The sequence below is a fragment of the Lagenorhynchus albirostris genome, chromosome 8 (assembly GCF_949774975.1).
Source record: "Lagenorhynchus albirostris chromosome 8, mLagAlb1.1, whole genome shotgun sequence".
NCBI lineage: Eukaryota > Metazoa > Chordata > Mammalia > Artiodactyla > Delphinidae > Lagenorhynchus > Lagenorhynchus albirostris.
The window spans coordinates 44,462,638-44,479,237 of NC_083102.1; the positions used below are offsets into that span (position 1 = coordinate 44,462,638).

General features: G+C 39.5%; 1 protein-coding gene across 4 annotated transcripts in view; it reads left to right on the top strand.

Moving 5' to 3' along the window:
• The window catches only part of PDE1C (phosphodiesterase 1C), a 351,587-nt gene that overhangs the window by 227,578 nt on the left and 107,409 nt on the right, over positions 1-16,600 (top strand). For all 4 annotated transcript variants that reach the window (XM_060156875.1, XM_060156872.1, XM_060156873.1 and 1 more), the window contains 2 exons: positions 13,906-14,019; positions 15,827-16,009. In XM_060156875.1, the coding sequence (XP_060012858.1) occupies positions 15,924-16,009 (86 nt within the window). In that variant the 5' untranslated portion in view covers positions 13,906-14,019; positions 15,827-15,923. The remainder of the gene's footprint in view (positions 1-13,905; positions 14,020-15,826; positions 16,010-16,600) is intronic.

Here is a 16,600-nt window from a genome sequence, read left to right on the forward strand (position 1 = left end):
CAAGAAAAGGCATAACCTTTTCAATAGACATTTTTTTTAAACATCTTTATTGGAGTATAATTGCTTTACAATGGTGTGTTAGTTTCTGCTTTATAACAAAGTGAATCAGCTATACATATATATATATCCCCATATCTCCTCCCTCTTGCATCTCCCTCCCACCCTCCCTATCCCGCCCCTCTAGGTGGTCACAAAGCACTGAGCTGATCTCCCTGTGCTATGCGGCTGCTTCCCACTAGCTAGCTATTTTACATTTGGTAGTGTATATATGTCCATGGCACTGTCTCACTTTGTCCCAGCTTACCCTTCCCCCTACCCGTGTTCTCAAGTCCATTCTCTAGTAGGTCTGCGTCTTTATTCCCGTATTGCCCCTAGGTTCTTCATGACCATTTTTTTTTTTTTAGATTCCATATATATGTGTTAGCATATGGTATTTGTTTTTCTCTTTCTGACTTACTTCACTCTGTATGACAAACTCTAGGTCCATCCACCTCACTACAAATAACTCAATTTCGTTTTTATTATGGCTGAGTAATATCCCATTGTATATATGTGCCACATCTTCTTTATCCATTCATCTGTTGATGGACACTTAGGTTGATTCCATGTCCTGGCTATTGTAAATAGAGCTGCAGTGAACATTGTGGTACATGACTCTTTTTGAATTATGGTTTTCAGGGTATATGCCCAGTAGTGGGCATATACCCTGAAAACCATAATTAAGGGAAGGCACTGCATTGTCCCCCTTTGTATTCCTGGAGCCTATCACAGTATCTGCATTCAGAGAGCACTCAATGTTGAAGGCATGTTTCAGGTACCACAATGTTAATTATAGAAACAAACAGATCTCCAGAAAAATATTCAGATGGCATCATTGGGTGACATTAAAACGTAAGCCTGAAATCCCATTTGGAGGAGTTGTTTCAATTTACTTTCTATGGCATTTAGGTAAGTGGCAGGGATGGGAGTGACAGAGGAAACAGGTGTGTATAAATACACAAAGACACCTTTGCCTTACAAATACACAGACGTGATGTACTGAGATGGTGATTTTTTTTATTCAAATGAGTTTTTAGGACACATGATTCATTGGGACATGTACGGGAAGTTCTGTAAAGGATCCAGTTCCCTTTGACATTCTTTCAAACTAACAAAGCCTGTCTGAGACAACAGCTGTTGGTGGCCACACTGGCATTTTAGGAGCTGCTTATCCATTCTCAGGAGGAATAACCTTGGGCAGAATGGACAGATATAAGAAAGTTTGTTTCATGACTCTTTATTCCAGTTTATTTTTGCTTGTTCTTTTCTGATTTCATTCCAGCTCAGCAAATGTATGGGCTCTCAAGGCATGGTGTTGAAGGGTTTTGGGGACCTCACTTGGGTAGGGAATAATGCCGAGTCCATTGTAGGGCAGTTTCCTAAGTTAAGAAGTTGAGTCCAAAGGTTGCTTCCTAATAAAGTCAACCCCGTTGGTCCTAGAAATTATCTTTGTGGGAAAAAAAGAAGACTTTGTCTCTTCCACTCCAACAACCTTCCAAGTTCCAAAATACAGTGTGTGGGTCTTGCCTCACTTAGTTTCTCTCTTCCAACACTTTTCTACATCCCAAATAATGACATAGTTTCCAAGCACCTCAGCGTCCATCCAGGACTTGCTCCAGACCTGAGGGCACTAGGAACCGAAGTGATGCAGCGTTTTATCATATGCCTTGTAGCAAAGAAGCCTAGAGAAAGCAAAGAGTTTATGTGGAGAAATGAAAGTTTCGTGTAAAGATGCAACGGCTCATCCACAATGAAATTATACACTCTCTTCAGAGAAAGACATCTTGCCAAAGTTTGAAAGTGTAAGCTATTCCTAAAATGGTGTTGTGCTTCTATACTGGAACTCTTATCTGGCAACCACAGTGACAGAAATGGATGGAGTGCTGGAAACTATGAACGTTCACTCAGAAAAGAAACTCTATTATTATTTTTGTTGTATTATATGTTTCCCTTCTCCCTCCCTCCCTCCCTCCCTCCCTTCCTTTAGGTGCCCAGACCAAAAATCCTTTTGAATAGTATTAAAAAGCTAGATGTACAGACTGCAACTTACTGTGGGACCTGTCCTTGGGGACATTGGCCTTTTAGGTAAATGAATTCACATAGAAAAACATCCAATCTTTACTAGGAAAACAAAGGAAGGCATCTGAGCCTTCCTGCTTAGCTAATCTTCTTCAAATTTAACAAAAATACTTTGTAGTATGGGTATGAAGGATCTTGGCTATTTTTATACAACCCTTCTTAAGATGGATTGAGATCTAGGGCAAACCTGCAGTCTGATGGCTTGAGATCCAGGGCAAACCTGTACTAGGGAAGGGTGCCTCCTTATTCCCAAAACTTTAGGACATTTTTCAGTTTTTGAGACTAGTTGGTGACTAGTGGTGAAAGGCTAATTTGAAAGTCTTCTGCCCACAAAGCAGCAATTTTACCAAGAGGTAGATGGTAGGTGGCAGAGTGGGGTGAGGGTCAAGGCAGGATGTTCCAAGGAGGATAAAGGATTGGAGGAGAGGAGAGACTGAGGGGCCATTGGAGCAGCACCCATCTGAGTGATGCCCTAGAGCTCAACAATGTTTGAAAATAGGGACATCTGGAATTTCCTAGGGTTTGTGTGGCAGCTACATAGAGCAGAAAGCTGGCAGCTGTGTGGACAGGGACAGCTGTAGCTTATACCTGTGATAGGTGCCAGTCCAAATAGGAGCTGGGTATATAAGAAGTTGGTCACTTTTTAAAAAAAACGTTCCTATAGTCTTTTTATTGTCATGTTTTGTTCCTTTTTCATTTCTTCTCTCTCAATATGTTCACTTTTATTACATTATGATTTCAGCTTTCACCTTCGTTTCAAAGATCTGTTTTTCTGAATTTTATTGAACACAAAGCAGACGCTCCCTAAAATTTACTTGTGTTTCCTTTAGTGAATCTTCTTTTGAAAAGTGAGTCCTTCCTCTGCATTTTGAAGACTATTCTCCACTTTCTTTATTGCTGCATCTTTCTGCAGATATATTTTTTTCCTGTTTAGTTGTCCTTGAATAAAGAGAGGTGAATGTTGCTGGGTGTTTTCCATAAACTCTGTGGATGTGTTGTCCTAGGCTACCTTCATGTCTGCCAGGGTGTTCGTGGATCTTCTGCTCATCTCATTAACTAGAGAGATGGGAGTAGAAGTGAATTTCTAGTATGTCTTATGCATCCCGAAAGTACTTTATTCTGTGTCATTTCATCTCTGGCTTTGTCGAAGCCACTGGGCTAGGGGTTTGCTTCTGTTTATAGCTTTCTGTTAGGTCAGACTTTTGCACTGGATAAATAAATGTGGCTGTGCCTAATGTCTGTCAGGCACTACTGGTGACTACATCTCGGGAAAGCCCCACACTGCTGATTTTTCTGCTAATTATGGCATAAAGTCTGGGACTTTCCGGGGGAGATGATTTTCAGCTGCTGATCTGAACTGCTGAGTGGGAATCCAAATGATGCTTTCCCCGAGAGCACTACTCCTGCTCTGGCCTAAGGTCCTGGATGACATATTGCAGAATGATATGAGGCTCTTCACAACTCAGTTCCCCCAATATTGTGCTTTCCCTGGAGTGGGACTTGTTCATAGTAATGGCTATAAAGTGATATTCCATATAATGTTCTTAATAATTTCAGTTGTTTTCTGAATGATTATAATTAGTTTTTAGTCCATAAAAGTGACATAGGAAGCATTTACACTAGGAATAGGAGCTTTTCTTAGGAAAAGAAGATGTATCAGCCATTTTCATGTGTAGTTGTCCTTGTATAGTTAGCATTATATTTCATCTACCACTCATTTTTAATCTTTTTAAGCTACTTTTCCATGTTGTTAAGGTTGGCTTTGTTAAATCTTGGTCATGAGTCAATTTATTTATTTTTAACATCTTTATTGGAGTATAATTACTTTACAATGGTGTGTTAGTTTGTGCTTTATAACAGAGTGAATCAGTTATACATATACATATGTGCCCATATCTCTTCCCTCTTGCATCTCCCTCCCACCCTCCCTATCCCACCCCTCTAGGTGGTCACAAAGCACCGAGCTGATCTCCCTGTGCTATGTGGCTGCTTCCCACTAGCTATCTATTTTACGTTTGGTAGTGTATATATGTCCATGCCACTCTCTCACTTTGTCCCAGATTACCCTTCCCCCTCCCTGTATCCTCAAGTCCATTCTCTAGTAGTTCTGCATCTTTATTCCGTCTTGCCCCTAGGTTCTTCTGATCTTTTTTTCCTTTTCTTTTCTTTTTTTTTTTTTAGATTCCATACATATGTGTTAACATACGGTATTTGTTTTTCTCTTTCTGACTTACTTCACTCGGTCTGACAGTCTCTAGGTCCATCCACCTCACTACAAATAACTCAGTTTCGTTCCTTTTTATGGCTGAGTAACATTCCATTGTATATATGTGCCACATCTTCTCTATCCATTCATCTGTTGATGGAAACTTAGGTTGCTTCCATGTCCTGGCTATTGTAAATAGAGCTGCAATGAACATTGTGGTACATGACTCTTTTTGAATTACGGTTTTCTCAGGGTATATGCCCAGTAGTGGGATTGCTGGGTCGTATGGTAGTTCTATTTTTAGTTTTTAAGGAAAATCCACACTGTTCTCCATAGAGGCTGTATCAATTTACATTCCCACCAACAATGCAAGAGGCTTCCCTTTTCTCCACACCCTCTCCAGTATTTATTGTTTGTAGATTTTTTCATGATGGCCATTCTAACTGGTGTGAGATGATATCTCATTGTACTTTTGATTTGCATTTCTCTAATGATTAATGATGTTGAGCATTTTTTCATGTGTTTGTTGGCAATCTGTATATCTTCTTTGGAGAAATGTCTATTTAGGTCTTCTGCCCACTTTTGGATTGGGTTGTTTGTTTTTTGGATATTGAGCTGCATGAGTTGCTTGTATGTTTTGGCGATTAATCCTTTGTCAGTTGCTTCATTTGCAAATATTTTCTCCCATTCTGATGGTTGTCTTTTCGTCTTGTTTATGGTTTCCTTTGCTGTGCAAAAGATTTAAGTTTCATTAGCTCCCATTTGTTTATTTTTGTTTTTATTTCCATTTCTCTAGGAGGTGGGTCAAAAAGGATCTTGCTGTGATTTATGTCATAGAGTGTTCTGCCTATGTTTCCTCTAAGAGTTTGATAGCATCTGGCCTTACATTTAGGTCTTTAATACATTTTGAGTTTATTTTTGTATATGGTGTTAGGGAGCGTTCTAATTTCATTTTTCTACATGTAGCTGTCCAGTTTTCCCAGCACCACTTATTGAAGAGGCTGTCTTTTCTCCACTGTATATTCTTGCCTCCTTTATCAAAGATAAGGTGACCCCATGTGCGTGGGTTTATCTCTGGGCTATCTATCCTGTCCCATTGATCTATATTTCTGTTTTTGTGCCAGTACCATACTGTCCTGATTACTGTAGCTTTCTAGTATAGTCTGAAGTCAGGGAGCCTGATTCCTCCAGCTCCATTTTTCATTCTCAAGATTGCTTTGGCTATTCGGGGTCTTTTTGTGTTTCTATACAAATTGTGAACTTTTTTGTTCTAGTTCTATGAAAAATGCCAGTGGTAGTTTGATAGGGATTGCACTGAATCTGCAGATTGCTTTGGGTAGTAGAGGCATTTTCACAATGTTGATACTTCAAATCCAAGAACATGGTATATCTCTCCATCTATTTGTATCATCTTTAGTGTCTTTCATCAGTGTCTTATAATTTTCTGCATACAGGTCTTTTGTCTCCTTAGGTAGGTTTATTCCTAGATATCTTATTCTTTTGGTTGCAGTGGTAAATGGGAGTGTTTTCTTAATTTCACTTTCAGATTTTTCATCATTAATGTATAGGAGTGCAAGAGATTTCTGTGCATAAATTTTGTATCCTGCTACTTTACCAAATTCATTGATTAGCTCTAGTAGTTTTCTGGTAGCATCTTTAGGATTCTCTATGTATAGTATCATGTCATCTGCAAACAGTAACAGCTTTACTTCTTCTTTTCTGATTTGGATTCCTTTTATTTCTTTCTCTTCTCTGATTGCTGTGTCTAAAATTTCCAAAACTATGTTGAATAAGAGTGGTGAGAGTGGGCAACCTTGTCTTGTTCCTGATCTTAGTGGAAATGGTTTCAGTTTTTCACCATTGAGGACGATGTTGGCTGTGGGTTTGTCATAATGGCCTTTATTATGTTGAGGAAAGTTCACTCTATGCCTACTTTCTGGAGGGTTTTTATCATAAATGGGTGTTGAATTTTATCAAAAGCTTTTTCTGCATCTATTGAGATGATCATATGTTTTTTCTCCTTCAGTTTGTTAATATGGTGTATCACGTTGATTGATTTACATATATTGAAGAATCCTTGCATTCCTGGGATAAACCCCACTTGATCATAGTGTATGATCCTTTTAATGTGCTGTTGGATTCTGTTTGCTAGTATTTTGTTGAGGATTTTTGCATCTATGTTCATCAGTGATATTGGCCTGTAGTTTTCTTTCTTTGTGACATCTTTGTCTGGTTTTGGTTTCAGGGTGATGGTGGCCTCATAGAATGAGTATGGGAGTGTTCCTCCCTCTGGTATATTTTGGAAGAGTTTGAGAAGGATAGGTGTTAGCTCTTCTCTAAATGTTTGATAGAATTCGCCTGTGAAGCCATCTGGTCCTGGGCTTTTGTTTGTTGGAAGATTTTTAATCACAGTTTCAATTTCAGTGCTTGTGATTGGTCTGTTCATATTTTCTATTTTTTCCTGGTTCAGTGTCAGAAGGTTGTGCATTTCTAAGAATTTGTCCATTTCTTCCAGGTTGTCCATTTTATTGGCATAGAGTTGCTTGGAGTAATCTCTCATGATCCTTTGTATTTCTGCAGTGTCAGTTGTTACTTCTCCTTTCTCATTTCTAATTCTATTGATTTGAGTCTTCTCCCTTTTTTTCTTGATAAGTCTGGCTAATGGTTTATCAATTTTGTTTATGTTCTCAAAGAACCAGCTTTTAGTTTTATTAATCTTTGCTATTGTTCCCTTCATTTCTTTTTCATTTATTTCTGCTCTGATCTTTTTGATTTCTTTCCTTCTGCTAACTTTGGGTTTTTTTTGTTCTTCTTTCTCTAATTGCTTTAGGTGTAAGGTTAGGTTATTTATTTGAGATGTTTCTTGTTTCTTAAGGTAGGCTTGTATAGCTATAAACTTCCCTTTTAAAACTGCTTTTGCTGCATTCCATAGGTTTTGGGTCATTGTGTTTTCATTGTCATTTGTTGTAGGTATTTTTTGATTTCCTCTTTGATTTCTTCAGTGATCTCTTGGTTATTAAGTAGTGTGTTGTTTAGCCTCCATGTGTTTGTATTTCTTACAGATTTTTTTCTGTAACTGATATCTAGTCTCATAGCATTGTGGTCAGAAAAGATCCTTGATACGATTTCAATTTTCTTAAATTTACTAAGGCTTGATTTGTGACCCAAGATATGATCTATCCTGGAGAATGTTCCATGAGCACTTGAGAAGAATGTGTATTCTGTTGTTTTTGGATGGAATGTCCTATAAATATCAATTAAGTCCATCTTGTTTAATGTATCATTTAAAGCTTGTGTTTCCTTATTTATTTTCATGTTGGATGATCTGTCCATTGGTGAAAGTGGGGCATTACAGTCCCCTACTATGATTGTGTTACTGTCGATTTCCCCTTTTATGGCTGTTAGTATTTGCCTTATATATTGAGGTGCTCCTATGTTGGGTGCATAAATATTTACAGTTGTTATATCTTCTTTTTGGATTGATCCCTTGATCATTATGTAGTGTCCTTATTTGTCTCTTATAATAGTCTTTGTTTCAAAGTCTATTTTATCTGTTATGAGAATTGCTACTCCAGCTTTCTTTTGATTTCCATTTGCATGGAATATCTTATTCCATCCCCTCAGTTTCAGTCTCTATGTGTCCCTGTGTCTGAAGTGGGTCTCTTGTAGACAGCATATATATGGGTCTTGTTTTTGTATCCATTCAGCCAGTCTATGTCTTTTGGTTGGAGCATTTAATCCATTTATGTTTAAGGTTATCAATATGTATGTTCCTATTACCGTTTTCTTAATTGTTTTGGCTTTATTATTGTAGGTCTTTTCCTTCTCTCATGTTTCCTGCTTAGAGGAGTTCCTTTAGCATTTGTTGTAAAGCTGGTTTGGTGGTGCTGAATTCTCTTAACTTTTGCTTGTCTGTAAAGGTTTTAATTTCTCTGTCGAATGTGAATGAGACCCTTGCTGGGTGGAGTATTCTTGGTTGTAGGTTTTTCTCTTTCATCACTTTAAATATGTCCTGCCACTCCCTTCTTGCTTGCAGAGTTTCTGCTGAAAGATCAGCTGTTAACCTTATGTGGATTCCCTTGTACATTATTTGTTGTTTTTCCCTTGCTGCTTTTAATTCTTTCCTTTGTATTTAATTTTTGATAGTTTGATTAATATGTGTCTCGGTGTGTTTCTCCTTGGTTTTATCCTGTATGGGACTCTCTGTGCTTCCTGGACTTGATTAACTATTTCCTTTCCCATATTAGGGAAGTTTTCAACTACAATCTCTTCAAATATTTTCTCAGTCCCTTTCTTTTTCTGTTCTTCTTCTGGGACCCCTATAATTCGAATGTTGGTGTATCTGATGTTGTCCCAGAGGTCTCTGAGGCTGTCCTCAATTCTTTTCATTCTTTTTTCTTTATTCTGCTCTGCAGTAGTTATTTCCACTATTTTATCTTCCAGGTCACTTATTCGTTCTTCTACCTCAGTTATTCTGCTATTGATCCCATCTAGAGTATTTTTAATTTCATTTATTGTGTTCTTCATCGTTGTTTGTTTCATCTTTAGTTCTTCTAGGTCCTTGTTAAATGTGTCTTGCATTTTGTCTACTCTATTTCCAAGATTTTGGATCATCTTTATTATCATTATTCTGAATTCTTTTTCAGGTAGACTGCCTATTTCCTCTTCATTTGTTAGGTCTGGTGGGTTTTTATCTTGCTCCTTCATCTGCTGTGTGTTTTTCTGTCTTCTCATTTTGCTTATCTTACTGTGTTTGGGGTCTCCTTTTTGCAGGCTGCAGGTTCGTAGTTCCCGTTGTTTTTGGTGTCTGTCCCCAGTGGCCAAGGTTGGTTCAGTGGGTTGTGTAGGCTTACTGGTGGAGGGGACTAGTGCCTGTGTTCTGGTGGATGAGGCTGGGTCTTGTCTTTCTGGTGGGCAGGTCTACGTCTGGTGGTGTTTTTTCGGTGTCTGTGGCCTTATTATGATTTTACGCAGCCTCTGTGCTCATGGATGGGGTTGTGTTCCTGTCTTGCTAGTTGTTTGGCACAGGGTGTCCTGCACTATAGCTTGCTGGTCGTTGAGTGGAGCTGGGTCTTGGCGTTGAGATGGAGACCTCTGGGAGATTTTCACCGTTTGATATTACGTGGAGCTGGGAGGTCTCTTGTGGACCAGTATCCTGAACTTGGCTCTCCCACCTCAGTGCCACAGCCCTGATGCCTGGCTGGAGCACTAAGAACGTGTCCTCCATATGGCTCAGAATGAAAGGGAGAGAAGAAAGAAAAGAAAGAAAGAAAGAGAGAGAGAGAGAAAGAGGAAGGAAGGAAGGAAGGAAGGAAAGAAGAAGGTAAAATAAAATAAAGTTAAATAAAGTTATTAAAATAAAAAATAATTATTAAGAAAAAAATTTTTTTAAGTAATAAAAAAAAATGGACAGACAGAACCCTAGGACAAATGGTAAAAGCAAAGCTATACAGACAAAATCACACACAGAAGCATACACATACACACTCACAAAAAGAGAAGTAGGGAAATATATATATATATTGTTGCTCCCAAAGTCCACCTCCTCAATTTGGGATAATTCGTTGTCTATTCAGGTATTCCACTGATGCAGGGTACATCAAGTTGACTGTGGAGATTTAATCCACTGCTCCTGAGGCTGCTGGGAGAGATTTCCCTTTCTCTTCTTTGTTTGCACAGCTCCCGGGGTTCAGCTTTGGATTTGGCCCTATTTCTGCGTGTAGGTCGCCTGAGGGCGTCTGTTCTTCGCTCAGACAGGACGGGGTTAAAGGAGCCGCTGACTTGGGGGCTCTGGCTCACTCAGGCCAGGGGAAGGGAGGGGTACGTATGCGAGGCGAGCCTGCGCGGCAGAGGCCGGCGTGACTTTGCACCAGCCTAAGGCACGCTGTGCGTTCTCCCGGGGAAGTTGTCCCTGGATCCCGGAACCCTGGCAGTGGCGGGCTGCACAGGCTCCCCAGAAGGGAGGTGTGGAGAGTGACCTGTGCTCGCACACAGGCTTCTTGGTGGCGGCAGGAGCAGCCTTAGCATCTCACGCCCGTCTCTGGGATCCGCGCTGGTAGCCGCGGCTTGCGCCTGTCTCTGGAGCTCCTTTAAGCGGTGCTCTTAATCCCTCTCTCCTTGCGCACCAGGAAACAAAGAGGGAAGAAAAAGTCTCTTGCCTCTTTGGCAGCTCCAGACTTTTCCCCGGAATCCCTCCCGGCCAGCCGTGGCGCACTAGCCCCTTCAGGCTATGTTCACACAGCCAACCCCAGTCCTCTCCCTGCCGACCGGAGCCCGAGCCTCAGCTCCCAGCCCCGCCCGCCCCGGCGGGTGAGCAGACAAGCCTCTCAGGCTGGTGAGTGCTGGTCGGCCCTGATCCTCTGTGTGGGAATCTCTCCGCTTTCCCCTCTGCACCCCTGTGGCTGAGCTCTCCTCTGCGGCGCGGCTCCGAAGCTTCCCCCCTCCGCCACCCGCAGTCTCCGCCCACGAAGGGCCTTCCTAGTGTGTGCAAACCTTTCCTCCTTCACGGTTCCCTCCCACTGGTGCAGGTCCCGTGCCTATTCTTTGGTCTCTGTTTATTCTTTTTTCTTTTGCCGTACCCAGGTACGTGGGGAGTTTCTTGCCTTTTGGGAGGTCAGAGGTCTTCTGCCAGCGTTCAGTAGGTGTTCTGTAGGAGCTGTTCCACATGTAGATGTATTTCTGATGTATTTGTGGGGAGGAAGGTGATCTCCGCCTTTTACTCTTCTGCCATCTTGAAGCTCCTCCGGTCATGAGTCACTTTAATTGGAGATTCATGAATCTATCCTCCTTGAAAGATCACTGTCCCACAGTTGGCCTTAAAGTTTTTTTGTTTTTGTTTTTATTTTCTGGAAAAGCATATTAATGATGAAATCTTGAGCTTGTCCACAACTGAGAGTGTATTTGTTGGCTTCACATATACATGGCAGCCCTAGTATACATAGGTAGATATAGATATCTTGAATTATACCATATTATTTTCAAAAATTGGTGTTGTTATTAAATTGCTTTTTGATATTTGGCATGGTTGAAGTCTTATGGCCAGCTTGAATTTTTGTTACTTTGTGAGTAATATATTTTTTTCTCAACAGTTTTCGCCTTTTTTTAAAATTCTTGGAGATAAAAAATTACAACTGCATATGTTGGATTTCTTTTTCTGGTTTTATTTGATCCCTTTTCATCTGCTTATAAAGGTTTTTCTTCAGTCTAGGAAAACTTATTTGATTAAAGCTGCTTCTGTTTGTTTATTTCTTATTTCCCTTTTGTAGGAAGATAGAATCATCTGGTTCTTACTTCTGTTAGTCTTGTAGTTTCCGTCATCATTTTTTATGTTTTGTCTTCTCCTCTCAGGTTTTGAGAGCTGAGATGGGTCCTATTAGGGATTCATGTCAATTCCTGGTAGAATCTTTAAGCCCCAAATCAAGGGAGAACATTTTTAGGAAGTTTAAACTTACCCTCATTTTTCCTTGCCAGTGGAGAGTCAAAACAGGCTGGGGGTAGTTGGGCTTCTGGAGGTGAGAGTCAGAATTGGAGGCAGACTTAGCCAGGAATGTGTTTTGCTAAAGAGCTTCCATTTCTTATTTGGAACAGCTCTCAGGGCTTGCTTCTGCAGTCTCCCCATTGTTTGGCAGGCTGGCTGTCCACTGTGTGTGAGGGACTTGATAAACCCTTCCATGCCAACTCCCTGTCTCGCACTGCCTTTGAAACCAGAACACTTCCTAGTGCTGCTACTGGGATCCACAGGCTAACCCTCACCTCCAAGCCTGCAGAGGCCTCTGCTGATTTCCTTTGCATATTTCCCTTTTGCATGTTGGAGATTCACAAGTCAGGTAGCCACTACCCTCAGTCTAATTTCCTCTGTATTTTACATCACTGAAATTCCTGGGAATTTATTTTGTATGGCTGACCCTCTTGCCTACTTTTTAAGGGTGATCCTGAGTTTTTCCTCTTTCCTTATTGTTGATCATTTTCATGTAGATCTGGAGGGGAATAGTTTATGCCTTGCAGAGATGTTGACCTGTGCTCTCTTATAAATGCAAATCTGAGGATATTTTGAAGTCAGGAAAGTGGGAGCACCCTTGGGAAATGGAGACTTGATAATAATCTTAAGTATCCTGATAGCATGTTTCTCTCTGGTTACCTCTGATGACCAAGGTCACTGAATAACAACAATGACAATAATGATAACAAATGCCTTTTTAAAAAACAACGGGGAAATGGGGGAAGTTGTTCAGAGTACAGACTTACAGTTGTAAGATAAATGAATTCTGGGGATCTAATGTACAACCTGGTGGTTATAGTTAGCAAGTACTGGTTTTAAGTATTGTATACGAAAGTTGCTAGAATAGTAAATCCTAAATGTTCTCACCAGGAAAAGAAATTAAATTTATGAGGTTTTGGCTGTATTAACTAGCCTTATGTGGTAGTCATTTTGCAACATATATGTGTATCAAATCATCATGTTGTATAAGGACACAATGTTATATATCAATTATATTCAGTAAAGCTGAAAAAAATTACCAATCGTAGGTCACATGGTTGATGTGACTACATCAATATCAATTTGATTGAATCTTTATATCAACCTAGGAAATTTGGTGGTTGCTTCTTCATTTTATAGCTGACATTCAGCTATTGCCTGGGATTGCAGAGCTAATACTATGTGATGTACAATTCAAACTGAAGGTTGTCCTCAAAGTTTCTGTTCTTTGCTGGCTGTCAAAGAGCCTGAAGAGTTGTCCAATCTCCATATCTCTGTGGTATTTACAGTGTTCCCAGTTGCTGGTCTTTGATAATCTGTTGGCATTTTATTGCTCTCATATGTACTGAGTCCTTCTCTGTGGGGATAGTGTTCATATACATAAGAAGAGAGCATGTTTTATTGTTTCTCTTTTACTGTCTGGAACTCTTGACTAGCAGTGGGAAAGGTCTTGTCCTCAGTACCTTGGTTTGTCATCCATCCTCCTTAAAAAAAACAAAAAACAAAACTAGGGTATTTATCTGCTCCTAGAGGAATTCTTCCTGTCCAGTAAAAGTTTGCCTTCATGTATTCCTTATGGAGCCCTCTGTGGTTATTTTGGTGGTCTAAGTCTCCTCATCTGTCTTGGAACATGTGTGGGCCATGGGACTGCTATTCTCTATGGTCACAGCTGAACGAAGTACCTGCAACATAGCAGGATCTCAAGCAGTGTTTGGTGATGTTGTTGCTGGTCATGCTTTACTACATACAGTTAGGACCAAAAAATACGAAAATCAGAAGAGAAGCAAAATCACTGATAATTTAGGAAACTCTTAGCAAGATAAAAGGTAGTTAGAAAGTGTTGGGGGCTGTCAGTGCCTGGTAGATGAGAATATTTTTGTTCTTGATTTAGAGTGGAAAAAATGTGTGTATTTATTTTATAACTTGCTTCTTTGAGAAATACTGGTCAGTTCCATCATTAGAATTATATTTTCCTTTCAGATATATTGGGATAAATAAAAATATTTAATGGCTGTAAACTGTGTCCCTCTAATTGTAGGATTATCTTTGGCTTCCTCTAATTGTTTTTCCTCTATTCTAATTGAATCATGTCTTTTCCCCCCAGGTTACGGTCTTTGGTCAAACAATTAGAAAGAGGGGAGGCTTCAGTGGTAGATCTTAAGAAGAATTTGGAATATGCAGCCACAGTGCTTGAATCTGTATACATTGATGAAACCAGGTAAGCTAAAATGACAAGTTGATGTGGTAATATAAATTTTCTGTTATATGGCTTTTCTGAAATGTCCACCATGGCATGTAGGAGGTAGCATTCAAATGATTGGTCTTGGAGCTTTAGTTTTCACAAACAAATGGGGTAGATTTGGATATCACACATCCTCTGTACATGCTCATTTATAAAAAGGAGCTAATAGAACTTACCTCTCACATGCCCATTATGACAGTGAAGTAAGAAAATGTAAGAGGAAAAAAAGTGATTTTAAAAAATCTTACCAGATTTTTAATCAAATGTAAAGTTCAACTGGAATTATTGAATATTATTCATCTCAGCCTAAAAATTATGTTCATGTTTTAATTCACGTTATCTATCTGTACATGGAAGCTCCTGAAGGGATGGAGAAGCATTTGTTCTCTTAAACACCCAGTATTCCTCCCTTAATCCTTAGGTTTGTTATTGATTTACTTAGCAGACCCTCTCCACTTGAATTATCCGTAAATACTAAAGCACTTCCGGTTACTATTGTAAAATGAATTTGAAAGTAACAAAATTGCTTTTCTTTAGAAAAATGTGGAAATGGTAAACATGAAAGGCTTTTCTTCTTTTTTCTACTTCAGACAAGCTTCTCTGTTAGTATTTGTGTTGTATTACTTTGCTATGCCAAATTCCAATCCAAAAGGATTTCCCAGTAATCTAAGAATCGTGTGGCTTGGTTTTCGGTGATATGCTTGGTTCCTAATTTAAGGAAATTTGATACCGTAGTTTTTTCCCAGATGTTACATTTTTCTCCCCTACCTCTCAATTGATGGGTCTAAAGAGAAAAAAAACAAAACAAAATTTTCCATTGACACCTGTTTTTACTGCTTATTTTTAGTAGTGCTTAGTATAAGTATAAAATACAATATTCAAAGTTTTATTGTAATTTATTACTACTTCTGTTCTAGCCTGACCTATGAACACATTTGAAAAATCTGCTGAGCACACCTGACAGATGACTTAAATCACTGTGCTCAAATAAAGAACTGCATTGTTTTGGAAATTTTGCTTAAATTTAGACATTTAAGTTTCTGTAATGTCCTAACAAACTAGAGAGAATAGCAGTTGATATTATTTGGGTTCATTACTTCAGAGGACTGGGTTGATGTGATTTGGATAATACTTTGCAAAATCTTTCTTTTTCTTTTTTAAAATTTATTTTTATTGAGATGTAATTGACATGTAACACTGTATAAGTTTAAGGTGTACAGTGTGTTGACTTGATATATTTATATATTACAATATGATTACTACTGTAGCGTTAACTGACACCTAATTATTATTTTTTGTGATGGGAACTATTAAGATCTAGGCTCTTAGCAAGTGTGAAGTTTATAATACAGTATTGTTGTCTATAGTTTTTAAGTGCCATTATTTTTAAGACAAAATAATGCCACATGGCCATCTATGAAATAAACCTCCTGGTGAATGCATTTTAAAATGGAAGGTTTAGATTCCCTTCAAATTCCACAAATCATCTAGGAATAAAGATACTGGGTGCTCCTGAGTGCAATGTGTCTCAGACCTACGAAGCCTGAGATAAAGTATCTTTGACTTTCTCTGATTCCTTTGTTCCTTTGTCCAGCCTGAAACAAACAAAGGGTGGGCTTTCACAAGCCTTGTCTAAAAGGTGCTGGATTTTTTTGTGGCCAATTTATTTTGGTTTCTTTGCACCTGTGTATGCAGGTGGGGTGGAGAGTAGGAACAGCTGCTTTGAACAGAGAGCTCTAAATTCAGATTTAATCTGTGTCCTGGTTCTGTTTCTTGGGTTCAGGAGACTCCTGGATACGGAGGATGAGCTCAGTGACATTCAGTCAGATGCGGTGCCTTCTGAGGTCCGAGACTGGCTGGCCTCCACCTTTACACGGCAGATGGGGATGATACTCAGAAGGAGCGAGGAGAAGCCGCGGTTCAAGAGCATCGTCCACGCAGTGCAAGCTGGGATATTTGTGGAGAGGTAAAGATGGCTGTCATTCAGTGACCAAAGCAGCAAAAGGGACACCAGTTTCTAACAACCAAAGGCTTTGCTTTGATGTAGTTTTGGTATCTTTATAAATGCTGAAAATTCTGGGTGGAAACAGACAGTCTTGAATGAGAGATGGCAAAAACATATCTCCGCAGCATCGTTAGGACAAGCTTTTGCCTTCGCTTTGAATTCTTTTTGTTAATGTTAACTAGAGAAGATTTAGTTTGAGTTGAGTCTCTAATGTTTAAAGAAGGACGTCTCATCCGTCATCATTTGACACATATGGGTGATGTCTACATTTGGAACAGGTCAGGGATGCTTTGTTGAGGGTATTGAGCCAGGGAGGAGTTCATTCAAGGTGTTTGAGTTCCCCATGACACTTTCCAATTTTGTAAGTCACTTTGCTCTCTGAAATTAAATTGCCCCCCTTCCCCAGAAATGGATTCCAGAAATCGATTTATTCTTCCTACAACCCTTATCACACAATTACACATTTTAGAAATGCCATGGTCAGCTCGAAGTTCTCTCTAGTTTTTGACAGTTCTAAAGAACAAGCTCTTCGAAATAGGTTGCCCATAGGAG